This window comes from Sarcophilus harrisii, chromosome 1, assembly GCF_902635505.1.
Source record: "Sarcophilus harrisii chromosome 1, mSarHar1.11, whole genome shotgun sequence".
Classification (NCBI taxonomy): domain Eukaryota; kingdom Metazoa; phylum Chordata; class Mammalia; order Dasyuromorphia; family Dasyuridae; genus Sarcophilus; species Sarcophilus harrisii.
In genome coordinates this window covers 581,521,294-581,549,106 of record NC_045426.1, presented here as the reverse complement: position 1 = coordinate 581,549,106, position 27,813 = coordinate 581,521,294, and the positions used below count along the sequence as shown (strand labels likewise).

Below are 27,813 nucleotides of genomic sequence, written 5' to 3'. Positions count from 1 at the left end.
CATGAGAAAAAGTAGGAAAGGCAGGCACTATGTGGATGAGAGTATAATGATAGGCGTGAAAAACAGCAGGGATAGATACATTAAAAATTAATATCTAGTGAAAATAAATGCACAAAATTATCTCTCTGAACGTATTCTTTAAACGAAGGTGGAGGAAACTGGAAGAGGAATAAGAAACTCCTCCAAATTAGCTTGCTCCTAGCTTCTTGATTTGTGCCCACAATTCACAAGACTGGGATGGGGAAGGACAATGACCGGGGTGGGGGCAGGGACGTGGGAGGGGTGTTTTTTCCATTCCATGTTCCTCCCCAAAACGGTCCCTAACGTCTAGAGCGGGGCAGGTTCCTGGGACAGCCGGAGGGCCAGCGCAGAAGGGGAGAGTGGGACTGGACTGGGCCAAGGCAGGGCCACGCAGGGAAGGGGAAAAAAGAGGGAAAGAGAGGAGAAGGGAAGGGACCAGAGAGGAAAGGGAGAGGGGGAGGGGTCGCAGCTAGCGGTTATTCAGGGCGGGTAGTTCAAACCTAAGAGAGGGAAAGCAGTGGCGGCCCCACGCTACCTGAGATTGGGGGTTGCCATAGCCAGAGCATCCCCGGGGCCAAAGCGGTGGCTTTGCCCCTTCCACACCCTTCCCTACCACTCCCCTCTCCCCGCCCCTTTTTTCTTTTCCCTCTTGCCTCCTTCCCCAGCTCAGCAGCTTCAGCTGCTGCCATTCATACATCCCAGAGGAGGCAGGAGGAGTCTGCTCTGGGCTTTGTGGTCTCTAGTTGAACGGGGGTGGGGGACCCCAGGTTGTTGGGGCTGCTGCTGCTGCAGGGAAGCAAAATTCCTGGGAGTCCCCCTTCCCCACCCCCAATTTGTTTTCCAGGTGCTGGAAAAGGGTGAAATGCGTTGAAGTTACCTGCTGCCTCCTGCCTCCTCTAATCTAGCCTCCGCTGCAGGTGACTATACCCTCATAATTGCGTATGTTTCTCTCCCTCCCTGTGCCTCTCAGTCTTTCAGGGTCCTGAAGAGGGAAAAAAAACAAAAAACAAAATCTTCTTCACTTTAGTGGCTGGAAATTCAACCTTAACTTTCCAAACTGGGTGGGAAAGGACTGCAGGGAATAAGAGAAGGAAAATGAATTAAAATGAAAAAAAACTAGTGATGATTTAGTAGAAGCTCTATTGTCAACTATCCCCATCAACACATACCTGCTTGCAGGGGCAAGGAATTTATAGAACTCTAGCAGCACTCTTCTTGAGAAACCCAATTAGTTTATTAATAACATTTAGCATTATAAACGAGGGAAAAGAAGATTAAAATTACTGTTGCTTAAAAGGGTGAAGAAGGTTCCAAAATATTTTGGTTTTAAAGGTAATGATCATATACTCATAAATTTGAGTTGTCCTGCTGCATCTATATTCCACAACTTCAGATTTTAGCACTTGAGGGGCTTATGACTATACCAAGCACAGTATCTGGCTCGTAGTAAACTTAATTACCAACTGTTTTGCAGTTCATCTCAAAGTTTTGTGGGATTTTTTCCCCTTCTAATTTGATCTATACTGTGATGTTGAGGTTTTCTCTGCCCACCCCAACCTGGTTGGTTGTTCATAGAACAAGATATTTGTTTATGGTTTAGGTTATTTCTGCTTTTGAAAAATTAATGTAGTCTAAGGAATTCAAAATTTATGTGATAAGTATCTTGGTTTTATAAACAGGAAATTTATTTTCAGTATAGTTAAGCTGTTTTTCATTTCAACTAAAGTTGAATTAAACATCTCTTTAGAGAAGAGAGTTTGGTTTTTGTTTTTTCCTTTACTGAGGGGTCTGGATAATTATTGTAATATCAATTGATTCATCAGGAACCTGTTGAGACCTAAATGAATAATTTAATTTCATTAGTTTATAGCAGGGGACGGCTTTTAAGATTATCTCCAAATAATATCAACGTGATTATTCCAAGAAAATTATATTTTCAAATTGTGTTTCAGAGGGCTGAAATTAATACCCGAAAATCAAATCAAGGAGTAAAAAGAAAGTTCTAGACAAAAGTGTAAACTAGAAGAGGGAGGACCCTTCACTTTTTTTGGTTCATCAACCCCTCTTGACAGTCTGGTGAAGGCTATGAACTCCTCAGGATAAAAAGAAAAGTTTAGAAATCCTTGAATTTAGGTAATTTTCAGGCTTTCCAGAAATTCCATTCTCCTCTCAATATTTTGTTAATCTTTTCTCCTTGTTTTAGTTTCTGCATTTCCTCTCTAAAACCAACTATATATGTGTGTGCGTCTTTATATATATAATCTGTGTGTGTGTATATCTATCTATCTATCTTTTGTCTCATTGATGTTCAATTCTGGTCTCAGAAAAGCTTCTGAGACATCTAGTGGTGAAATAGTTGAATAGTTGTTTCCTAGTTCCATTTTAATTTATACAACTTTATGATAATAACCACATGACTTTAATAAAACTGGTAATTTAATGAAAACTTTAAAAATAGGTCTCAGAAATACTATGTCCTAATGAGATATATTATGATATTTAAACTTTTTGTGAATTTATTGTTTCCATTAGCCCAATTGGTTATTAAGATATATAATATTTACATATATGATATTCCTTGACTAGTCAGTCTCATGAAATGCTTATCCTACACAGATACTCTGTTAAATCCTAGGGATAAGAAGAGTCAGAAGACAGTCCCTGCCCTGAAGGAGTTTGTAATCTTCAAAATTACTAATGAAACAGAAGTAATAAAAGATTGCTGTGGAAATGACTCAATTAGCTTTCTCATTCATAAACTTCTTTATATACTTACTTAGGGAGAGATTTCAGAGAGCATTTAAGCCAATGTCCCTTTCCATGTAAAAGAATTATATAGTGGAATGAGTTTGGAATCAGACAACCAGGGTTCAAACCTTTGTTTTCCTTCTTACTGTCTATATAGCCACCAATAAGCATTTATTAAACATTTTCTATGTATCAGCCACTGTGCTAATCACTAGGGACACAAATATGAAAAAAGAAAACACCTGCCCTTGAGGAGTTTTCAATCTATTGGGAGAAGACAGCACAAAAAAAAGGTTGAAAAATGGGAAGGGGTGGTGGGAAGGAGAAGTTACTCCACTTGACAGCACACTGAAGTAAGAGAAATTCCAGAGTAGTGCTGACACCTGAGAAATGAGGAGATATCTGACTTGAGCTCTCTCCTTCAATAGAGGTTTGGAAATCACTTCATGCTCCTATTCAAAAGAGGCAGAAAGTAGAGATGAGGTAGAGTACTAAGGCTAATGTTCCTGATTCCAAATCAAGTGCTGTAGTTTAGCTGTCCCTCCTCAATTATTCTGGCTTCTATAGTCTATACTCTAAATGAATACAAATGCAAAAGAATGGGGAAAAATTATCTAATATATGTGTCATTGAATGAGATGAATAGTGTCAGAAAGCTGGTTGAAAATTAGAAACAATAGTTTCTTTTCGGTTTCATTGAATATTACATTCAATTTCTTTTTAAAAATACTTTGTTGAATTTACTTTTAAAAATTAGTAAAAGAAAATAAGAGCATGTCATTAGCAAATATTTATATATCATCTGTTAAATAATATTGTTCACTAAATCATAAGTTTAGATCTTAGAGATTTCTAGCCTAGGGATTCTTAATGTCTTGGGTGTGTGTCTAACCCTTTTGGTAGTCTTGATGAGATCAATGTACTCCTCAGAATAATATATTCAAATACATAAAATAAAACCTATCAGGTTATGAAAGAAATAAAATATTTTGAAATCCAGTAACCAAAATATGAAAAAAAATAGACTTGTTAAGAATTCTGATCCCTCTCATTTCACAGGTGCAAAAACTGAAGCCCCAAGAAAAGAAGTGATTTGCCCAAGATCATACAGGTAGTGAGTATCCCAGGATCTCCAAGCTGGAAGCATCTCTGAAGTGGCCTATTCCATTTTTCCATGGTTCTTAATTGTTAAGAAAATTTCCTCCTCCTCCTCATGCCTACATCTCTGCCTCTACCATTTTATCTATTTCTTCCTTCTTGGGCCAGGCAGAACCAGGCTAATATTGCTTTCATTTGACAGCCCTTCAAATACTTGGGAACAGCTATTGTTCTCTTCTCTTTCACCTTTGATTCCTTCAAACAATTTTCACATGGTATATTTTCAAGCTTTTTTTTTTTTCTTTTAACCCTATTGGTTGCCCATATGTTCTAGATTATCAATGTTTTTCCTAAAATGTGGCATCTAGAACAGAACACAATGTTGCAGATGTAGTCTGACTGAGGAGGGAAGGAGGACGGGAAAGATGACTGAAATTTCATTCCCTGCTGTAATTATTTTAATTCTTATTAATCTTGGATTCCATTTTCCAAACTTCTCTATTCTCCATTTTTTCCTAAGTTATCTGTAGCATAATCTGACAAAAGAGTATTTGATGCTTTGATGCTTCAGCTAAATATTCCTTCCCACTCCTGTTTTTTGGATTTCCTCCTTTGAGCATATTTTCTTTCTTTCTTTTTTTATTATAGCTTTTTATTTACAAGTTATATGCATGGGTGATTTTACAGCATTGACAATTGCCAAACCTTTTGTTCCAATTTTTCCCCTCCTTCCTCTCACCCCTTTCCCCAGATGGCAGGTTGACCAATACATGTTAAATATGTTAAAGTATAAATTAAATACAATATAAGTATACATGTCCTAACAGTTATTTTGCTGTACAAAAAGAATTGGACTTTGAAATAGTGTACAATTAGCCTGTGAAGGAAATCAAAAATTCAGGCAGACAAAAATAGAGGGATTGGGAATTCTATGTAGTGGTTCATAGTCATCTCCCAGAGTTCTTTCACTGGATGTAGCTGGTTCAATTCATTACAGCTCTATTGGAACTGATTTGGTTCATCTCATTGTTGAAGCTGGCCAAGTCCATAAGAATTGATCATCATATAGTATTATTGTTTGAAGTATATAATGATCTCCTGGTCCTGCTTATTTCACTCAGCATCAGTTCGTGTAAGTCTCTCCAGGCCTTTCTGAAATCATCCTGTTGGCCATTTCTTACAGAACAATAATATTCCATAACATTCATATACCACAATTTATTCAGCCATTCTCCAACTGATGGGCATCCACTCCGTTTCCAGTTTCTGGCCACTACAAAGAGGGCTGCCACAAACATTCTTGCACATACAGGTCTCTTTCCCTTCTTTAAAATCACTTTAGGATATAAAGCCCAGTAATAACACTGCTGGATGAAAAGGTATGGACAATTTGATAATTTTTTGAGCATAGTTCCAAATTGTTGAGCATATTTTCTTAGCCACATCATACTGCCTCCCTCTACCCCAACTTTTTAGCCTATTTTGTTTTGCTTGGATAAGGTATATATTTTTAATCATTTTCCATTTATAGGCCCTATTCCTCCAAGCCTCAGTTATACCTATGAAGTCATGGAATTTTTCTCCTTGGGTTATAATCTCTAATTTACATTGTTTGTTATTTCTCCTTTGTGCATTTGTAAAAACAATCGAAGTTTTATTAATGTAAAGCTCTGGCCACTTGTACTTGTCATTCTTCCTACATTTTAAATATTCTCTTTATCTCTTTGCTGGATATATGTCAACACTGCCCATTATTTCTCCCTACCTTCCTCACCTCCCTTTCACTCTACTTTCTTTTTGACTTAAGTCCCTTTTGATTAGCACAAGACTCCACAGACAAATTCTTAACATTCTTGATCAGATATACTTTATCCCTGGCCAGGACCTTGACATTCCTATAATTTAAAGTGTGTTCCAGAAATCAAATCCAATTCTAAGACTTCATCAGTTGTTCATTTCCCAGATCTGTCCTTTTTCTTCTGAAGACCATGCTTTTGATTGCCAATGATGAAAACATTGCCTGTGCATTTTGATCTCCTGTTTCTTGTTTAAACCTTTACATTCCTTAGCAAGCAGAGATAGCATTTAAACTCTCCTAATTATAAATTTAGTGCCTTTGTATTGAAGCAATTTGTGAAAAGATGTATAAAGAAAGTGAACATATCATGCTAAATATAGAAAATAGTGTTTCCCAACTCATGAGCAAAAGACTTGAGGAGGACCATATTAACTATTGCAGGAGATTCACAAATTCATGTTGTGTATGCTATCAATCAACAAATACTACTAAGACAAGTATTTTGTGGAGGTACTTGGAATTTTTTGTTGCCAAAAATGTATCCTTACATTTTAAAAGTTAGAAACTTAGGGTGTAAAACTCAGTCTTTCAACAAACATTTATCAATCAATAAACATTGTGTTTACTATGTTCCAGGCACTCTGCTAAATGCTAGGGATACAAAAAAAGAAAACAAGAAGCTCCCAATATAATGGGAAGAAAATAAATACATATGCACAAACTATATACAGGATGAATAGAAAGTAATTGAAAGAGAGAAGGCACTAGAGTTTAAAAAGGTTGGGAAAAGGTTTCCTTTATTTCTTAGATGCCATGTGATCCTGGGCTTGACTTTTTCTTGCCAGTGGACATCATTGACTCTGGAGGAGAGAGTTGGGATGACTGCAGATTGCCTCACTCAAATCTAATTCATGAGCAAGTCAAGGCATCATCCCTATAATACCTTTGGTGGTCCTCTAGAAAAACAACAGATACTGTGTATAGGGTTCTGTATTAGGTGCTGAAGTTTAAGATATCTTTGCACTCTGGAAGTTGCACTCTAGTAGGGAAAAGAGATTTAAATACTGATAACTATGTAAGTTACATAAGTGGATCAGGAAATGATGAACTGAAGGGGAAGTCAGGTGAGTGGGGTGAGAAGAAACAAGAAATGGAAGGAAATCACAAGACTTTGTGGAGGATATGACACATAAAAATATCATGAAAATTGTGTACAGCTTCAAAAAGTCAAATGTGGAAAGGAGTAAAGGCACAAAGGTAAGAAAGCTCAGGATGTCTACAACATAAGTCTTCCTGGACTTAATTTGTTTATTCAACATCATTTAGCAACAACATCATCAAAACTTCAGACTGCACTAAGATTCTGGGGACACCCTATTTATGAAGTCACCAAAAATTATCATCCCAATGACAGCTTGATTCTTTTGCAATTTTCCTAAAAAACAAGACTCATCTTATAGGTATAGAGTAGCATTTTGTCCAAAAGCAATTTCTCTTACACTCCAAAAGCAATGTCTCTTACACTCCAAAAGTGTTAAGTAAAGAATTCAATGGGTAGAAATCACTAGTTGCTCCAGGACAAATGAGACAGTGGTAAATCAGAAGGATATTTCAGTATCATTATCGTAAGAAAAGAAAATCAACTTTACCCTTTTGTTTAAAAATACTATCAAATTTTATTTTCATTGTACAAATATTTTCAAAAAAATATTAGATTAGTTTTTTCAGCCCGATTATAGGAGTATAGTCCTTAGAAATATTAGTCCTTAGGCTGTCATTGACATTTTGAAAGTAATGCTTGATGCTGTTGTTGGTTAACATGTATATTTTGTGATTAGGTGTGGTAGATAGGAGGTACAGTGAATAGAGCTCTGGACTTGGAGTCAGGAAGATTTCTATCAGATGCTTACTATGTGTGCCTGGGCAAGTCACTCTTGTCTCAATTTCCTCATCTATAAGTTTCCTTGTTTACAAAATGAGGATAATAGCATTTATCTTATCTTTCAGGGTTGTTGTGGGGATAAAATGAGATCATATTTATATAAAGTGCTTTATAAACTTTAGAGCATTATATAAATACTTGCTGTTGCTACTGAAAACTTTATTCCACCACTATGTGTATTTTATCATATGTGTTAATTACATTTAATGTGGTTGCTTTATCATAATTTTGGAGTAATCTTACATGACTTTGAATTAGTATCCACATGCTATAGGAAGCATTTGGCCAGTCATTTTGGAGGTAAAATTTATCTTGAATTTACAGAAATCCAGACTCTGAAGATGGCAAACAGTCCCTCAGTTGAAGCTAGTGTGACTTTAAGAAATGGGGCAGAATCTCCTAATGTCAGTTTTAAGTTCTCCAGCTTTGGAGGCTTCTCATCCACATCATCATTTCAAGATAGTGGCTACAGTGACTCTATGAAGGCTTCCAGCTTTGACTATACTGATATGGAAAACATAGAAAAAATTACAAAAGGATTACCATCCACACGGGAATACTCTGAAAATTCTAGTCTGGGTTTGAACTGTTGTGTGGATTCTCAGACTGAAAATAAAATCTCTAGCTCTTTTTTCAGGAAAGAGGCAAATGATTTCCCAGAGCTTTGTGAAACTCCAAAAGTAACTAAGAAGAAAACCTTTTTCCGTAGACGGTTGAATATAACAAATATTGTTTCAAGAGGGGACCCAGAACATTTTGACAAGCAAAACTATTCTTTAGGAAGCTGTGCAGAAACACTACCCATGAGCCAATTCCTCTGTTTTGAAGAAAGAGTTTCAAAAAAGGCTTTGAAAGAGTCTCCAAGGCAAACCATTTTCACTCCTGTAGCCACTAGTACTTTAAAAGCAGATGAAGCTACTTCCAACAGTCAAAAATTGAGACTTTCTTTTTCTCAGCATAAAACATCCACCATTGATGATTCCAAAAGTGACTGTAGCCTATTTGAAGTTGAGTGTATTTCTCCAATTCAGGGAAGCAACAGTACAGATGCTCTCACCAATGACTTTGGGGATAGTATTTTAAGTATTAATGGAGAGACTACAGGTCCTGAGCTGCTGGGATCATCTTGTGAAGTGCTCTGTGAAACGAATGATGACCTATACATAACCCCAATTAGTAACTTGGTAGCAAATATTAAGTTTTGTGGTTATAGCCCAGCTGAGGTGATAGACAATATTTCCACACCCAAAGACAGTGGTTTTAATTCACTGGGTCTGGATAAGTCACAAGATTCCTTCTCTGACCATGAGGGTTCTTTTCAAGAATTATTTCAGAAACCCCTGGAGACTGGGAGGACTTTGGGTGCAAAGAGAAAACCAAGAAATGTCGGAAGAGTGAGAAGACTATCCACGCTTCGGGAGCGTAGTTCACAATCTGAAACAGAAGAAGATAAGCCTTTTGTGAATTCTGGCTTTAAAGCAAAAATAGCTTCTGGCATTTCTCCAAATGAACAGATTGATAATAGTGGAGATTCAATTTTAGGTCTTAAGGATTTATCAAAGACACCCGCTTTACAACTTGTCCATGAGATTATCATGAAAAGCAAAAGGAAAAGGTTTCAGCAAACAGGAATACGGAGCCGTCTAAAAGAGAATGATGGGGAAGAATCATCTTTATTGAATTATGTGCTTGCAGGACTTATTGGCAAGAAGATGGGCCTGGAAAAACTGGACATCTTAACAGAATTAAAATTTAGAAATTTAAAACACATTCTTGCCATGGTATTAGATGCCTTGACAGTGGAAAATCTATGCAGGTAAGAAATGAAATAAATTATAACATAAAACTGCTCTTTCATTGTTATTTGTAATTAGTATATTTGGATAGATGAGAAGAGAGTTTCTGTTTAGATATTTTGTATCATCTCAACTTTTGAGATTTCCTACTTTTGAAGAAGAACAAAAGAGATTTTATCCAGATATGGTAAGTATATCAATTTCACTAGTATCATCAGGTAGAAAGAGAGTTCCTAGAATTTAAATTTGGGATTTCCAACTAGTAAATTTTGTTCTAACAAAGCTATTGATTTATCATCCTTTACAATGCATGTACTATTATCAAATTGTCTTTTTCCAACATCCAACAAATATGATCATATTTGATCACTATCAAATACTGCAAGTCAGGGTTATGATCATATAGAAAAGATAACATGTGAAGGATGTGATAGAAAATAGGTTATCTAAAAACTTATTGATGAAATATAGAGGTTGAACTGGTATGATTTTTTAAGGTCCCTTTCAATTTTGAATTTGTTGTCTTAGGATTACCTTATTTTTGTATTTAAGAAAAAGTGTTTTTTAAATTAAATATTCACTAACAGTAAAAAGAATTTTTTTCTGCTGTTCACTTAGTAATAGTGTTATTTAATCAGCACCTTAGAATCTCAAAAAATTAAAGGATAGTGGGATGTGATGTTTAAAAGTTTGAGAGACATAGTTTTCTGAATAATTTATTAACAATGCTAGCATATTATTAATAAAGGAAATGGTCATTTGGCCAGTTCTCTTGGATCAAAAATGAACCATGGTGGTGAATTCAGTTTACATGCCCTTAGAAGAGTAGGAGTTCTTGAGGGTGGCAATCAATTCTATTAAATAGTAAGATAATGAATATTAGGACAAGTAGACTTATTCTAATAAGGGGTTAAAGGATATGACTTTGATCACATCATTTATTTCCACATCACCCGCAGACTTGGGGAAATCTAGAGAAAAACTCCCCACTTGTCTGAGTAGAACATAATGGAGAGAGAATTCACTTAAGTTTGGATTTTTTGTAAGGCGTGGAATAACAAAACCTAGATTGAAGAGAATGTTATCCTCTCTACTATCATCTGTCCTTTACTTCAGAGCCAGAGCATTGAAATGAGGACTTTATAAAAGGGAGGAACTCTGGATTTCCTCCTATCATTGCATATTATCATTTCTGTCATGGAGAAGGACTATAGAAACAAAAGTAATATTTCTGGGGAAATTTTTTTGAATTTTTTTCTTGATAAATAAGAGGGCTCAATGACTTATGTCTCCTAATTTCTGCCTTACAAAACTTCTAGGGTAATTCTCCAACCTCATTCTCAGAGGTTGAGTCTGTTTTTCAAATAGTCATTATTACCATCCCCTCATTTCTCAAAGAATTGCCACTAAAGAGTAAACTATGTCATATTTTGCTTCCCTACAACCTTGGGTTTCTCCTACTTAACCTTGACCAGAGGATTCCTAGGCAAAGATGATACTCATTTATTTTTATAGTGAAATAGCAACAGTAGTTGACAATTATATAGTGCTTTCTTATTTGAGTTTCACAACAGTCAGCATGGTAGCTCATGAATGGATTATCTGTATTTTACCAGTGAGATCAGAGAAGTTAAATGATGACTTGACTTTAACTTCTGCTAGAATATAGACCTCCTTATAATTCCTAGACTAGTGTTCTTTCTCTTATACTTTCTTTTCAGTCTCATTGACTTTTTTTAATGAATTTAACACATTCTAAATAGAATGGACATTTGCATATGCATAATAGATCATGTACATAGTACTGTATGGTTAACCTTAACCAGGGTTAAACTATCTTCAGGAAGATTTCAAATCTTCCCACTAACACTGAGCATCTATGCAATTATTACCTCCCCTCCCTCAGCTTTCGGTTCATCTATAAAATGAGACTAATAATACTAATAATCCTATTTGCCTCAGTTTCCTCATGTGTAATATGACCTAGTAATATGACCTAGAGAAGGAAATGGCAAACCATTCCAATATCTTTGCCCAGAAAACTCCCAAATGGCATTTCAAAGAGTCAAGACACAACTGAACAACATTGTAAAATTAAGCACCACCCTACCTTAGTTGCCTATTTTTTTTTAAACCAGAAAACATGGAGAAACTAAACTACTTATAACGATAATTAATGGAGTGATTGAAGAAAAAATTCCTATTTTTCTATGCCAAGATATTTAGGTAAGAGCTAGAAAGGAGTCTGGTATCTACTTTTCTGACCAGTTTCTATTCATTCCTTTTCTAATGATGTGATTCTCAGTCTGTGACATAGATGTATTGTCTTCACTCTGGAACATGATTTGGAAATATGTTCCTCTGATACTTAGAACTTGGCATGCTACATATTTAACAACTTATGATTGCTTGCTTTCTTGGGGAGGGTTAGAAGTAAGGAAGGGAGAAAAAAATTGGAACACAAAGTCTTACAAAATGAATGTTGAAACCTTTCTTTACATATATTTGGAAAAATAAAACACTATTGAGAAAAAAAAGAATTTGGTGTGCTAAAATAAAAGAGTTGATACAATTGCAATATCAGTGGTGACACTCATTTTGACCCTTACCTATTAATGGGCTACTTTCTTCAGAGAGACCACTTCTGTTCATTATGAAGTATTTATTTTCTCTGCTGAAGTATAATATATAATGTTAGATTCATAGACACAGAGTTGGAATGGGTCTTAAAAATCATATACTTCAACCCTTTCATTTTACAACTAAGAAAACTGAATTACAGAGTGGTTAAGTGACTTTTCCAAGGTCATACAGATAGTAAGTAGAAGAGTTGAGATTTGAACATAAATCACCTCTTATTACAATAACTGAAAAAATACAGCAACTAAAATTTAAGTAATACTGCCAATTCAAATATCACAAGGAGACCATGCAAACAGAAAAGGCTTTCATTGGTCAACTCTTTCCTGTATTCCTCATTCCTTCTTAAGTAGAAAATGATCTCTCAATTTGGAAGGAGAAAAAAGAGCCAAAGATCAGAGTGCTTCCAGTGTGGACTAATGTCACAATTATTGGTATGATTCTGATTTTCTCTCTGACAAGTAACAATCTAAATTATTAATAAGAAAGCAATTACTATTCTAAAATTTTTTCCCCTTAATATTTAGTCCTTATAGATTTTTTGTAAAACTAATACTGGTATACCAGATGTTTTGGTTCATGATATTCTCAGCTTACTGAATTTACAAGCTATGTCTCATTTTCTTTTGAGTATACAAATGTGTGCTCATTAATTTGTTACTTATGTGAACTTAAAATTCTCTTCATTATATATATATATATATATATAATGAAGAGAATTTTATATATATATATATATATATATATATAGAGAGAGAGAGAGAGAGAGAGAGAGGATGAATAAATATATATATATATATATATATATATATATATATATATATATATATATATAATCAATAAATTGTGACCCCTTCTCCTAATCTTTGGAAAGTAAGCAAAAGATGTTTCATATTCATTTTTATGAAACATAGGCATCATTAACAACTTTGCTTTCTAAAAAGTGAATGTGTGTTTAAATGTTTAAAATGGATAAATTTAAATCTTTGAAAAAAATCAGCATCAGATATTCTGAAAACTTTGTGGTGTTACTTTGGTGATATTTGATGATCATGAAAGTTTCCAAGTAGATTTCTTTCTTTTTTTTTCTTTTGGTCTGGACCGGTGATTTCATTGGTGAAAAAACTCCCTTTATGAAAACTCTTGATTAGTGGCATAATTTTATCATTTTAGAAAGGTACCTGGAACACTAAAAAGTGCTTTTATGTTAAGTGATTTTTCCATAGTTCTACAACTAGTTTGCATCAGAGACCTTAAACCCAGGCCTTCCTGACTGTGCTATGTTGTTTCTTTTTATACTATCCAAACTCCCAAGAGACTAATTTATAAAACAGAATTTATTAGTTTGCCTTGATAAATAGCTCTGCCAATTGGAGAATTTCCAACTGAAGAACAGCATTTTTTTAAAATTAGGCAACAGAAAGAATAGAAGTCTGGGTTTAACATCAGGAGGAGGATCATTGTTCAAATCCTACTTAGTACTTATTAGCTGTATGAAACTAGACAAGTTACTTAAACTTAGCCAATCTGTTACCTCATTTATAAAACAGGAATCATAATAACATCCACCTTCCATTGCCATTGTGAAGATCCAATGAAATAATGTATGTAAATAGTTATATGAATGCTATTTATTATAAGGAAGAAAATTTATTGACCAGGCATCAGTGTTTTCTACTTGGCAGATTTATTAAAGTCATTTAATAAATTGAAATTCTCTTTTGTCAATCATTCTTTTGGTAGTTAGGCCAATATGAACTAAATTTCTAGATCATGATAACTAATACCAGGGTAAATTTTATAAAGGATTTCAGAGCTTGCAATCTTGGTCCCTGGCGATTGCCATCATTAAAGCAAATATACCTTTGAGGTCCAACTAAGAAGACCATACCAGCCAGCTAAATATTAGCACCTTTTCATTGTCCAAACAATAAGCTTCATTAGCTCCTCACAGAATGGATGAATGAATGAAAATGCTTTTATGAAGCACTAAGCAGTGCAGATACAATCAAGAGAGCAAAAAAGTACCTCTTCTTGGAGCATATAATAGCTAATAACAATGCTATACCATTGTTAATAATCATTTTAAATAAAGTGTCAAGATTATAAATAGTAACCATGAATTATACTGTCTTGTATATATGGTATTGCTATGCTTTTTTCCCCAGTAGACAGGCCTTCATATAGCAATGACATAGTGAAAAAGAGTGAGGACATTTGATGAGAAACTTGGGTTCAAGTCCCAACCCTGACACTCATTGGGTAACCCTGGGCAAGTCCGTCACTTAGCTTCTCTGCGAGTCAATTTTTTCCTTTGTAAAATGGATATAAAAATTTCAATTACTTCATAGGATTGGGAGGATCAAATAATATAGTACTTATTAGAAAGAACTTTGCAAACCATAAAAGTTACATAAAATTGCTGTTGGTTATGGTGGTTATGAAAGAATATTTTCTTTTTTTCATACAAAATTTATAATATGTACTGTAGGAGACTACAAATGGCTAAAATATTTATTCTAGAATACTTTAATAATTTTAATCCTGTGAATTTCTTAAAATTTAAGGATTTCTCTTTTTGTTACAGTGTTTGGAAAGTAAGCAAAAATTGGCGTGAAATTGTTATGCAAGATAAAAAAGCAAATCAAAGGAGGAAAGTTTATATGCAACGATTGAAGACAGATTCCAAGGTAATGGAATTTTTTTTTTTTTTTTGCTTTTTTTAAAGTGGCTTTTAAATAATTTAGCCCATCAATTTTTAAATTATATACAGCATGCAGGTTTTACAATAATATATATCAGTTTTTTCCTTGATAACTTTAATCTTTGTAATATATCCAGGATTGCCTTTTATATTTATTTTGCCTAACAGTACTTCTACCAGATCCACAAAAAGACACTAGTATAATATATATATATATATATATATATATATATAGAGATATATATATATATATATAAATTTATTTTTTGCTGAGGCAGTTGAGGTTAAGTGACTTGCCCAGGATCACACAGAGATAGGAAATGTTAAGTGTTAAGTGTCTGAGCCCAGATTTGAACCCAGGTCCTCCTGACTTTAGGGCTGGTGCCCTATCCGCTACACTACCTACCTGCCCCCAAGAGTATAATATTAATTTTTGTACAGTTGCTTCAATCATGTTCAACTTTTCATGACCCCATATTTCCTTCTCCAGCTCATTTTGTAGATGAGGAAAATGAGGCAAACAGGAATAAATGATTTGCCCAGGGACACATAGCTAATTAAGTCTGAAGTGAGATTTGAACTCAAGCCTTCCTGATTCCAGGCTTGGCCCTCTATCCACTGCACCATCTAGCTACCCAATAAATATTTTTGTTTCCAAAAAAGCATTTGTGTATACTTTTATAATTATTAGCATTTTGTACCTATGAAATGCTAGTTGGATGTTTTTCCATTGAGTGAACCAAACAATGAATCCATCAACATGCATTTATAGAAAACAAAAATAAATAAGTAGTCCCTGATCTAAAGGAGTTAGCAATCTACTTGGGAGAAAAAACACAAACATATGTAATTGATGCAAGATAATTTTGGAACAGAGGCACTACCAACTAGGGATATCAGGAATCATGTAGAAAGTGGCATTAGAGATGAGTCTTGAAGAGGGTACAGATTTTGAGAGGCAGAGGTGAGGAAATAGTGCATTGCAGTTTTAGAGAACAACCACTGAAAGCTATGGAAATGACAGATGGAGTGCTCTATGATAAGCAATGATGAGAAAGCCAGATGTTGTAAAGGTGGAAATGACAAGACAAGTTCATTGAATATGTGAGTTAAGGAAAAGTGAAGCATTGAGTAGGACACCAAGATTGTGAGCCAGAGTGACTGGAAAACTAGAGATAAATAGGGAAGTTTGGAATGCAGATGAACTTGGGGGAGGGAAGGGAGGTAAAGAGCTCTAAGACACAATTGTCTTGAGATACTAATGTCAAGTTCAAAATATCCAATAGACAATTGGAGATGGGCAACTAGAGTTTAGAAGACATATAAGTCTTTATTATGTGATCAGCATTGTTACAAAAACTCAGAATACAAGTAGAAAAGGGAGGCAATCCCTGCTCTCAAGGAACTCATATTTAAAAAGGGGAGACAATGCATACCAAAAAGTCTGGCTATCAAATGAATGGAAAGACTCATTGGACTTTAGAGAGCAGTCACAGGTCAGAAGGCAAGATTCAGGATATATCATCAAGGAGTTTTTTTTAGAAGCAGTTGACATAATGAAGTTTTAAAAAAATACAGAGGCCAATTCTAGAAAGAAACACTTGATTGAAAATATTTTGGATATGAAATGTCATACCCAAAGTCCAGAACTGCCATGTCAAAGAAAAAAATGTATTAAAATGACCAATAAGCATTCAAGTAACAAGAAGTCACATACAAAACCATACTGAAACTGTGAATGTAGATTTGCACAGAATGGAAAATGGTACTGGAGTTAAATCTATTCTGTATTAGGTGAATAAAAAAAAGCCAGATATTAATTTTTTTATTACAGACAAGAAAATGGTAAAAACAGATATTGTTTAAAAATATAAAAGCAATGAAATCATGTTATGCTTAAATGTATAGCAAGTAATGAAATTATATTAGTATTAAATATACATGCTCTCACATTAAATGGCAAAGATACTGGAGTGATTTGCCAATTAGAACAAGTACTTAAAGGAAAAGTTAATTGAACTACAGGAAGAAAGGAGAGATGATATTGGAAACAATCTGTTAAAGAGGATAAAAGGGTATGGAATCAGAGGTTAAAAGTAAAGGAGTTGAATTTAGTGATGAGAAGAGCCACCTGTTCTTCAGGGACTAGAGAAGAAAATTGGGAAAAGGGTATCAAGGGGTTGTGAGATATGGTGGAGTTGCAAAGAGAGAACTCAAAGTAGATGACTTTTATTTTCATAAAGTATGAAGTGAAGTGCCCAGCTCTGAGGATAAGAGCAGGGGTGATATGGGTGTCCTGAGAAGACGAAAATTTGGGAGAGCATTGTAAATGGTAGACTAGATAAATAATTAGGAAAAATTAAAAAGATTTTCCTGCTTAAGTGAGGGCCTTACGAAATCACTCAAGTAGATCTATGATTTCACTGATTTGGAAGTTCCCTTTAATGGCACAGATTGAAACTCATTTGTGCCTACCTGTCCTGTGCAGCTTTCAGCCAAGTTCTTCCAAAATTTTGCCCCAAAGGAACTTTCTCAATCCCTCCCAATATAATGAATCTCAATCTCTCCCAATATAATGAAGCTACCAGTGGAACATTCTGATCATCCACCTGTCATCCCTAGCTTTCACTATATTATTAGTGCATCTTTTTTTCTATCTTATAATTCTTGATGACATTTAGATTTGTTTTTCTGTGGAGGTCATGGAATCCTGTGAAAGTATTGGGATTAAAAAAGTGGACCTTTATTTCAAACAGAAGTTGGGGATTATTAAAAGCACTTTGCATATTTTCAAATAAAATCTGGCCAGCTTTCTTCCTCCTATTTAATTCCAGACTTTGTTGATTGTACTTCTACAGTGTCTGTTTTAAGATCTATGTACTGATGGCCCAGGTTTATGGGTTGTCTCTAATTGCATATTATAGTCTAGACATGTCATCCACTTTTTTTCCCTGTGTGGATAATTAGACCAAGGGCAGCTAGGTGGTAATGGATAAAGTGTCTGTGCCTGAATCAGGAAGACTCACCGTTCTGAGTTCAAATCTGAGCTCAAATGTGTGACCCTGGGCAAGTTACTTTATTCTACTTTGCCTCAGTTTTCACATATGTAAAATGAACTGAAGAAGGAAATGACAAAATCATTGCAGTATCTTTACCAAGAAAACTCCAAATGGGATTGCTAAGAGTCAGACACCATGGAAACAAATTGAATAACAACTACAATTAGGCCAAATGCTTTTGAGTAATTGTGGATTTCATTTTAAGAGACTGTAATTTTCCGGGTCTCTGTGCAATCAGAACATAATTTCATTCCCAAGCAGGAGTAGATAGATGACTTTATATAGAGAAGCCTTCTTTCACTTGAACTTAGTACTAGACATCCTTGAAAACACTAGAAAACACCTTTGATGAGAAAATGTTTATCTCATTTGTTAGAATTATTGAACATTATGTTAACTGTTAGATATTTGAAGGAATCTTATATATTAGCATAAGCAAGGGAGATACCTTTTTGGAAGAAGGGCCTTTTAAGGATGTATTTACTCCATTGAATCAACAGACAAAATACAATGGCATTTTGACATTTTCTTTGGCTCCTGGTCAATTGGATGTGTAAAGATGTGGTCTGGATAGAAGATTATTTGTAAAAGTCTGCTTGTTCTCTTCTTATATGGAGAATATAATATGAAGAATAACTTCAATATATGTATAATTGAGCTCAAAAATATTTTATAGAGATGAAAACAAATAATTTGGTTTTTTATTATTATAGCTTTTTATTTACAAAACATATGCATGGGTAATTTTTCAACATTGATCCTTGCAAAATCTTCTGTTCCAACTTTTTCCCTTCTTCCCCCCACCCCTCCTCTAGATGGCAGGTACTCAATACATGTTAAACAAAACATAAACATTTGTATCAGTGATTATTTTCTCAATTCGCTCTCTTTTGGGGAAGGGTAGTTAGAAAATTTGTGATTTTTTCCAAACATTTGTTGTTCTTAATTTTTTTCTTTCAGATCCTTCAGAACAGATCCTTAAATGCCCTCAAAATTTTATCAGGATCCACATGGATTTCATTCATAGTCCAGATGTTGTTAGTCATTTGAGTCATGCTTAACTCTTTATAACCTCACTTGGGGTTTTCTTGGCAAAGATACTGGAGTGATTTTGCCACTTCCTTCTGCAGGTTATTTTGCAGATAAGAAAAATGGGGCAAACAGGGTTAAGTGACTTGCCCAGTGTCACACAGCTAGCAAGCTAGTCTGAGGCAAGATTTGAACTCATGTTTTCCTTACTCTAGGCCCAGAACTTATTTATTTACTACACTATTTAGTGACCCCATAGTTCAGATATTCTTTTTTTTAAAGTGCAATTTCTACTTCCTTATTCTTCCTTCATGTACTATTCCATTTTCCTTCCGTTGCCTTCCTTCTAGTTTCATTCTTAGTTGTATTTTCCAAAATGTGTTTTCATTGCCTTGTCTTCTCTCCATGGTTATCAAGTACCTTAGAGTCACTGAATATTGGCATTTTTATTTAATTTGAAGGGTCTTACTAAATTCTTCATTGAAAATCTCCATCCCCTCATCAACTGCAACAGATGTTGGTGAGCTGAAATTATCTTCACAAGGATCTTTTTTTTTCTTTTTTTTAATTTTCTTTTTTATTATGGCTTTTTATATACAAAACATATGCATGGGTAATTTTTCAACATTGACCCTTGCAAAACCTTTTGTTCCAACTTTTCCCCTCCTTCCTCCCACCTCCTCCCCTAGATGGCAGGTAGTCCCATACATGTTAAATATGTTAAATACAATATATGTATACATATTTATACAGTTATCTTGTTGCACAGGAAAGATTGGATTTAGAAAGAAGGTAAAAACAGAAGAAAAAAACAAAAATGCAAGCAAACAGTAACAGAAAGAGTAGAAATTTTATGTTGTGGTCCATATTAATTTCCTAGTGTTCTTTCTCTGGGTATAGCTGGTTCTCTTCATTACAGATTAATTGGAACTGATTTGGATCCTCTCATTGTTGAAGAGGGCCACATCCATCAGAACTGATCATCATGTAGTATTTGTGTAATGATCTCTTGGTTCTGCTCATTTCACTTAGCATCAGTTCATGTATGTCTCTCCAAGCCTCTCTGTATTCATCTTGCTGGTCATTTCTTATAGAATAATAATATTCCATGACATTCATATACCACAATTTATTCAGCCATTCTCCAATTGGTGGGCATTCCTTTAATTTCCAGTTTCTAGCCACTACAGAGATATTTTTTTTTCAAAGATTTTTGAAAGTACTTCAATATAAGACGATCTAGTATCTAATGATATTTTCTTCTTTCTTCTCTCTATATAATGAGACCAACTCCCCTGTCACTCCAAGGAGAACTTGTCATTTATCCTTCCAATTACTACCCTTTGGGATTTAGGTTTTATTTATAGTTAGAATTTAATTTTTTTCTGAGATTCAGATCTAATAGTATGCTTACTCAGTCCTTGGTTAAAGATGTGATACTTGGAGTTTTAACAGTTGTTACTGTCTAAACAGTTTATTGCCTAAAAACTTGTGTGATTCTTAGAAATATAGACTATGAATTAAAATTAAAAGTTTCTCCTTTCGGAAAGGGACCTGTATGTGCACGAATATTTGTGGCAGTCCTCTTTGTAGTGGCTAGAAACTGGAAACTTGAGTGGACCCATCAGTTGGAGAATGGCTGAATAAATTGTGGTATATGAATATTATGGAATATTATTGTTTGGTAAGAAATGACCAACAGGATGATTTCAGAAAGGCCTGGAGAGACTTACACGAACTGATGCTGAGTGAAACGAGCAGGGCCAAGAGATCATTATATACTTCAGCAACAATACTATATGATGACCAGTTCTGATGGACCTGGCCATCCTCAGCAATGAGATCAACCAAATTAGCGAAAGAACTCTGGGAGATAACTAAAAATCATTACATTGAATTCCCAATCCCTATATTTTTGCCCACCTGCATTTTTGATTTCCTTCACAGGCTAAATTGTACAATATTTCAGAGTCTGATTCTTTTTTGTACAGCAAAATAACGGTTTGGTCATGTATACTTATTGTGTATCTAATTTATATTTTAATATATTTAACATCTGCTGATCATCCTGCCATCTGGGGCAGGGGGTGGGGGGAAAGAAGGGAAAAATTGAAACAAGAGGTTTGGCAATTGTCAATGCTGTAAAGTTATCCATATGTATAACCTGTAAATAAAAGGCTATTAAATAAAAAAAAAAGTTTCTCCTTTCATGATTCACTAAATAATATTTGTGTAATGGCATGATGTGTTAAATCATGGGTTTTGTTTGTGTGTGCACACATACATGCATGTACACACACATGTTGCTGTCTCACATGGTTTTTCCATTACATTCTTGGCAATGAAGTAGATAAAATTTATTTAGGTTGGCTATTAATTTTTTAAGATAATTGATAGATCAGTTTGTTAAAAGGATGGATTAATTTGTAAAAAGTTTTGCTAACATTTCCCCAGTACAATTGATAGTTCTTTAGGTTCATAAAAATTACTCCTTCAGAGTTTTTTTCATCAGTATATTTAACTCATGAAAGGATTTTCAGCTCAAATGGAAGTTGGTTTTTTTTTCTTTTACTTTATCAAAGCTTTTAAAAACTTGACAGGAACTATAAAAATGAACTAGCACCAGGTATTGGCAAAGGCCAATCTAAGCTATTGAGTTTTATGGTCTCACTAGGCCTATTATTCTCATGACTTGTTGCTAAATGAGATGTCTTCAAAGAATTCCAAAGTATTTGGTAGCAAGCTTCCTGAAGATTTATTAGTTCTTAGGCTCTCAGTTCAATAGAAGATTGCAAATTATGCTAACTTTAGAGTTCTCATTTAACAATATTTTGGGTTTAAAATTTAGAAAAAAATTATTTGTGCCTTAGTTTTAAAAACTAAAATGTTAGTTGCAAAAATATACAACTTACAAAAGCATTAGCTTGGGGGTAGGCATACAAAGGAAACACTTAATGCCAAGAAAATAACACTGAAACAAGACAAATATGCTTTGTAGCAAAGAGCTACTCTCCTGGGCCTCCCTAGGTATTAACTGTTGTAAGAGCCCATCTTATCCTCTTCCAACAGGGGAATATATTATGTGTCGAGGATGCTGCAACAAGGCTCAATCTTTTAAACAGATCAGCTCTGAGATCTGTGCAAGCTCAAGCTAGAACACCTGGTTCTCAAAAAGAAGAGATTTCAACACCATCTCCTTGGGGACAAATTTTAACGCCCAAAGAATGCTGCTCTGTTACTCAGTTACCTAGCAAACAGGAAGAGTATGTTAAGGTGAGTATCTATAACCCATTATTAAAAGGAAATACTTATAGAACTGGAGATAGTGATTTTTGACTCAGAACTGTAGGATTCAGTGTGTTTGCTTCTACCACAGGTGGCCAAAACACTTTTTATTGATGAAGCATTAAAACCTTGTCCAAGGTGCCAGTCCCCTGCTAAGTATCAACCAATTAAGAAACGGGGACTGTGCAGTCGAGAAGCCTGTGGTTTTGACTTTTGTGTGTTGTGTCTGTGTACATACCATGGGGCAGAAGAATGTAGTAGTAGATCTGCAAAGCCACGAAATAAAAAAGATGCTCTTCCAGGAAGTGCTCAGAGCAAGCGCAACTTAAAAAGACTTTAAAAGAAGTACTCTTCCCTTTCCTTTGGTCCCCAAACCCCATTTTGGTATTTATTGCTTTGTCCAATTTTTAATTATGAACTTTTTGGAAGTACCCAGATCTTCCCTTGATGACAGTTAGTGATTTCCCTATTATGTACACATAATCTCATTTTTTGTCTTTATATGATTTTAGTACAATTGTAAATACTATGAAAGAATATTTTATTTGTACATCTTTTATCCATTTGTGTTAACAACTCAGTGTTTTTAATAATAAAGCATTTTAATGCTGTCTTTCATATATATGTATTTTAATGTTGAAAATGAAATCTTATACATTAAAAGGCTTCTTAAAATCATATTTTAAAAACTTTTTCCCAAATGATAATTGAATTTTGATCTTGCAAGGATTAGCTCTATAAATTTGGGTAGTGAACCTGTAAATAAAATGAAGTATTAATAAAATGTTTTAAGATATTTTGAATTTTCTGCATATTATAACTTTAATCTTTAATTTTTATTGAAGAAAAATTTGTATTATTATTGATGCTATTTAGTGATTTAGTTTTTTTTTAATCAACCAATTTTATCTGGAATGGTAGTTGGGGAGAAATCTTATTTTAACAAAAAAAAATCTCATATGTTGTGAATTTTAAATGTTTGAGGAAAAAAACACATTATTAGAAATCTTACCTGTATGATATGATTTGATTAATAGCCCGAATACCCTTATTGGTTTGAAAAATATGAAGGGTTTCATGTATAAAACTTCTGTCAGGAATGTTACATTTTATTCCAGAGCAAAAATAATTAAAAAGTAGGAAAATACTCTGAATGTAATTTTAGAATTTTTTGATAATTGAAACAACCAACTACAATGAATTTTTTAAAAACATGCTGATTTTTATCTTCAACAATTCAAAATGTAGCAGTTTGTGTTTAGCATAGTGCCAGGCACATAATAGATGCTTAATAAATATTAGTTGACTGACTAGTAAACGAAAATAGATTTATAGTGTGAAACAAAAGTTGTATAAATTATGGAATACATTTTGTCCTTTACATTTTAACTTGTAGCATTAAGAAATTCCTATGAAATTTTGATCAACTTTATATTCATATTTAGTAGTTAAAAATTTAAATGTAGCTTAAAATGCTCTATATTATGTTTTAAATCATACTTCAAGGTTCCAGTCAATTTACCTTTGTTCATCAAATTCTGTTGTTTCTTAATAAATAATTTATTTATTCATGGAAAACATTCCCAAACTTGATTCCCTTAATTTATAAAGCCAAGTTAATTGCTTTTTTAAATTTTCACCCTTCCCATCAAATCTTTTATCTCTTTTTAAGTCTCTTGTCTAATGCAGCAGACATTAGGTTTTTCCCACAAGTGATTCAATATAAATGTATCACATTGCTACATTATCTTTTTTAAAAAATACACTATCAAAGATTGTATATCACTGTCTTGTTTAAAAACATAGCTACATTCCTAAATTATTTTTCTATAGTATTTTATTATTTGATAAAGGTTACTTAGTTGTAGAATTGTGAATAGGCAAATAAGCTTTATTAATTTCCTTTTTTTTTTTTCTATAGGAAGTTTTCTGGAAATCCAAATGGGTACAATAGAGTTAATGTGGAATTTTCTTTCTAGTTTATTGAGAAGTTCTGTTTTCTGCTACTACCTAGTACTCTTTCAAGGTAGCACTGTCACAATTGCCATCTGGTGGCTAAAAATAATGTATTTAGTTTCATCAATATGTCATATCTTAGTTTATTCTAGCAATAAGTTACTTGTTTTTGTCTGATGCTTGCTTTTCTCCTACTATATATTATGTGTTGTGAATTTCTCCTTGTCATCTAGAAGGAATGGTAGAACAGTAAGATGTGGATGGGCCTGTAATTTTTTAGGGAATGAATTCCTGGTTAGGAACTTTGAATCAAACTTCCTATCACAGCAGATTAGTACTTTTTCAGCAATTTCTAATTTGAGAGAGTTGCCTAGAACCTTGAGACATTCTGACTTGCTCAGAGTCTTCCAGTCAGCATTTGTCAGAGGCCTGAAACCAGTGGAAGAGTAGGTGAACTACAGTAAGACCACAGCATCATAGCTTTAGATTTGGAAGGGGCGTTAAAGATCCTTTATTCCAACCCCTATTCTTTTACTAAAGGGGAAGCAGAGAGACACAGAAAAGTAAAATGGTTGTCCAGGATCCCACAGCTAATAAGGAAGCTGAGGTTATTCTCATTGCAGTATCTTCTCCAAGACGTCACACTGCTTCCCCAGAAGAGAGTGAGTTGATTTTCTTCAAAAGCTTTGGCTTTAAATTTCAGATTTAATGATATCATGATGCATCATTAACTCAGCACAGGGTAATAGCGAGAAACTCTTAGAGGCAAGACCTGGACTCGCCTCTGGGCTGCTCAGGCACCTTCTCAAGACTTTTTAAGTTATAGGCAATTTGCTGATGTACATTGTTGAAGGGAATTTCCATGCCAGAAATTTTATAGACCTATGAAATCACAGAATCATGCTGTTACTTGTCCTTCCTCTCCCCTTCCTGCCAAAATTGAGATCAAGGATGGGAATATCTACCGAGAATAAGTAAAACAGTTTTTTGGATCACAAAAGAAACAACAAATAACCATCTTTTAAAGGTAATCATTAGGGGAAGAGAAAAGGAGAAGGAATAATAAGCAATTATAAAATATCTACTATATGCCAGGCACTTTGCTAAGTTTTTTTTTTTTTTTTTTTTAATGTTATCTTATTTGATCCTCACAACTGTGCTGCTAGGTAGGTGCTATCATTACCACTTTATAGATAATAAAACTGAAAGCAGAGAAAGGTTAAGTGACTCACCCAGCATTAGATAGCTAGTGTCCAGGACTGAACTTGAATTTAGGTCTTCCTGACTCCAGGCTCAGAACTCTACTCAGAGGTTCACTAAAATTTCATCAATCCAAAGAAACCAAAAACAAAACCCTACTTTAAATACTAAAATTAATGGAGCAATCAAGTTCTAAGTAGGGATTCAAAAGATAATTGTCCTTATTTATGTTTTAAGAGTTTGATGTTGGAATATGTGATTGAAAGGGTGTGTTTAACAAAGAAATGTTCGTTAGTTATGTTAATTAACATAGGGCTGTAACCACACCAGTCAGAATTAAGCAGATAATTGATGGCTGTTGCAGCATTGCCAAACAAAAGCAGCTCTGTGTATTAGTAATTTTTACACACACACATAACACACACACACACCCCAAAAGGTTCATTCAAATGAGTTTAAAAACTAAAACCCCAGTATATTTAGTGAAATTTTACCCATATCTATTAATCTAGTTTCCTATTCAATTATGATAATTTCCCAAATTATGGAACTAAATGTTATATGAAAATTTACCTTAAATAGCACTCAAGTATGCTATATAATAAGTTGAATAGTTACCATATGATTGTACTGCCATTCGCAAACAAAAAAGAATGTTACTGACAAATAGAGACAGACAGATAAGAAATTTATTAAAAGAAATATAAGCATTTATTAAGTGCTTACTATGTTCCAGGCACTGATCTAAATACTGGGGAAACATATTTTAGCAAGGAACACAGTGTCTGCCTTTCAAGGATATGTAAAGACACATAAAGGGAAACTAGAAAGCAAGAGCAAAATGGTTGGGCTTTGCCCCTAAAATATAAGGCTAGCACTAACCCATAAAAGCCAGGTACCCATGGACACAGTCCAGGTTACAGGGGAATAGGAGGTAGATATGGTGGTTCAAATTGGAGCAGAATAGTGTGAAGAGGACCAGAAAGTACTTTTGAGTTTGTGAGTTTGGAACCATGGAACTAATTGTACATTTGGGAAATAAGACATATACCTTGTAACAAAATGAAGCAAAGTAAAATATATGAGGATGACTCATTAACACAACAGACTTAAACAATTGAACTTAAAAAAAAAATTCTCCCTTCTTCAAATACCTCCTTCCAATAATTGTATATTCTTAAGGTATTCCTTATATGATCAAAAACTTTGCACAATATATTTGTGTCAGAAAAAATCTGGGATTTAAGTTAAGGCAAGGTTGATACAAGATCTAGAGGGGACACTATTTCTTAAGTGCACACATTTTTAATGCTTACAAATTCATTCTACTCTCCAGAAAGGTTTGCTTTGTAATAAACCAAGTCATACAGATTGCAGTGAAAATTCAAAGCCTATTTGATAGTTATTAATACAAAGGAGATATAACTTTTAAATCTTGCATAGGGCACACATATGCCTTGACCTGGGTCTGTTGGACACTAGTTTTGTACAATGTGACCACATTTCAAAAATAAAAGAACATGCTGCTATTTTAGAAGAAAAAATTCTTAGTACATTTGGCAAAGGGGAAATTATAAGATAATCACAATAAAATATCAATTTATCTCTTGAGGTAAAGTATACAAAAGGTACAGTTTAAAAAAAAGTAAATGAGTACTAAAATTTGGACATGATGATTAACTAATTGTTCCTGTCCTTGAGGACTATACAATCTCATTGATAGGGTAGACAAACAAGGGAACATTGAACATTTTGTCAAATGTTTAAAATAATAATAATGATAAAAATCCTTTATTTTTGCTATTTTCTCTCCTACATTAATTTTTGGTTATTACTTAAAAGTGAAAGGAAGAAGGATGGAATTGTAAAAACATGATTAAAAGTAAGCTTTTTTTTTTTGTTTACTTCAAAGGGGGAACATAAAAGGAAACAGAGTCTGGCCTTGAAACCAAGAGGAGCTGGGTTCAGTCTGGTCTTTTAGAGCATATTAACTATGTAAACACTGATTTATTTTCAGTGCCCCAGGCAACTAAGACTATCAGCAAATATTGTCCATTTGCACTTTTGCATTGATGGAGGGAATTGTCACACTTGGTTATACCAGTGACATCACAGTTCGACAAAAGAAAAAAAAAGACATAAGAAAAAGAACAAGTCTTAGATCTAGAGAAAGTCAATGAATTTTTCATCTTCTCCCCAATGATGAGTACTATATTCTTTAAAACAAACTTTGCCTCTCCTCACATTAACAATACTACACTCTAATAGGCAAAGAATATTCTTCCTCCTTCAGCTCCTTTGGATCCCAGGAGAGCATAGATTTTGCATCTCGCTGACCCCTGACTGTGACTTCCACAGTTGGAAAAATGTGAATTTGGAGAATCTGAAGGAATTGCCAGAGCAATGTAAAAAAAAAATTAAAAAGAAAAACAGCAAACGATGAGAATTCTTGGAATTAGGGTTTAGTACTTTTGAGCAAAGAAGTTTTAAAATTTTGTCCTATTCTCAATTATTTGCACTTTGAAATTAATTTAAAT

General features: G+C 34.1%; 1 protein-coding gene across 6 annotated transcripts; it reads left to right on the top strand.

The window, feature by feature from the left end:
• The first annotated feature begins 359 nt into the window (after positions 1 to 359).
• FBXO43 (F-box protein 43) lies at positions 360 to 27,813 on the top strand. Of its 6 annotated transcripts, none has more exons than XM_031947045.1 (6): positions 360 to 938; positions 3,829 to 3,880; positions 7,932 to 9,423; positions 14,631 to 14,733; positions 21,905 to 22,108; positions 22,212 to 22,724. In XM_031947045.1, exons 3-6 carry the CDS (start codon positions 7,949 to 7,951, stop codon positions 22,458 to 22,460), a joined length of 2,031 nt encoding a protein of 676 aa, XP_031802905.1. In that variant the 5' UTR covers positions 360 to 938; positions 3,829 to 3,880; positions 7,932 to 7,948; the 3' UTR covers positions 22,461 to 22,724. The 6 variants fall into 6 exon arrangements, with proteins under 6 accessions (XP_031802905.1, XP_003760349.2, XP_031802906.1 ...); XM_003760301.2 differs by having other exon boundaries at positions 3,829 to 3,883; XM_031947046.1 differs by lacking the exon at positions 22,212 to 22,724 and adding an exon at positions 27,189 to 27,813 and having other exon boundaries at positions 363 to 938; positions 3,829 to 3,883.

Excerpts from the sequence above, each read along its gene's own strand:
- FBXO43 (XM_031947045.1), top strand. The coding sequence starts at position 7,949 with ATGGCAAACAGTCCCTCAGTTGAAGCTAGTGTGACTTTAAGAAATGGG. Across the intron at positions 14,734-21,904 it reads GATTGAAGACAGATTCCAAG|GGGAATATATTATGTGTCGA; the intron begins GTAATGGAATTT and ends CTCTTCCAACAG. Across the intron at positions 22,109-22,211 it reads AACAGGAAGAGTATGTTAAG|GTGGCCAAAACACTTTTTAT; the intron begins GTGAGTATCTAT and ends CTTCTACCACAG.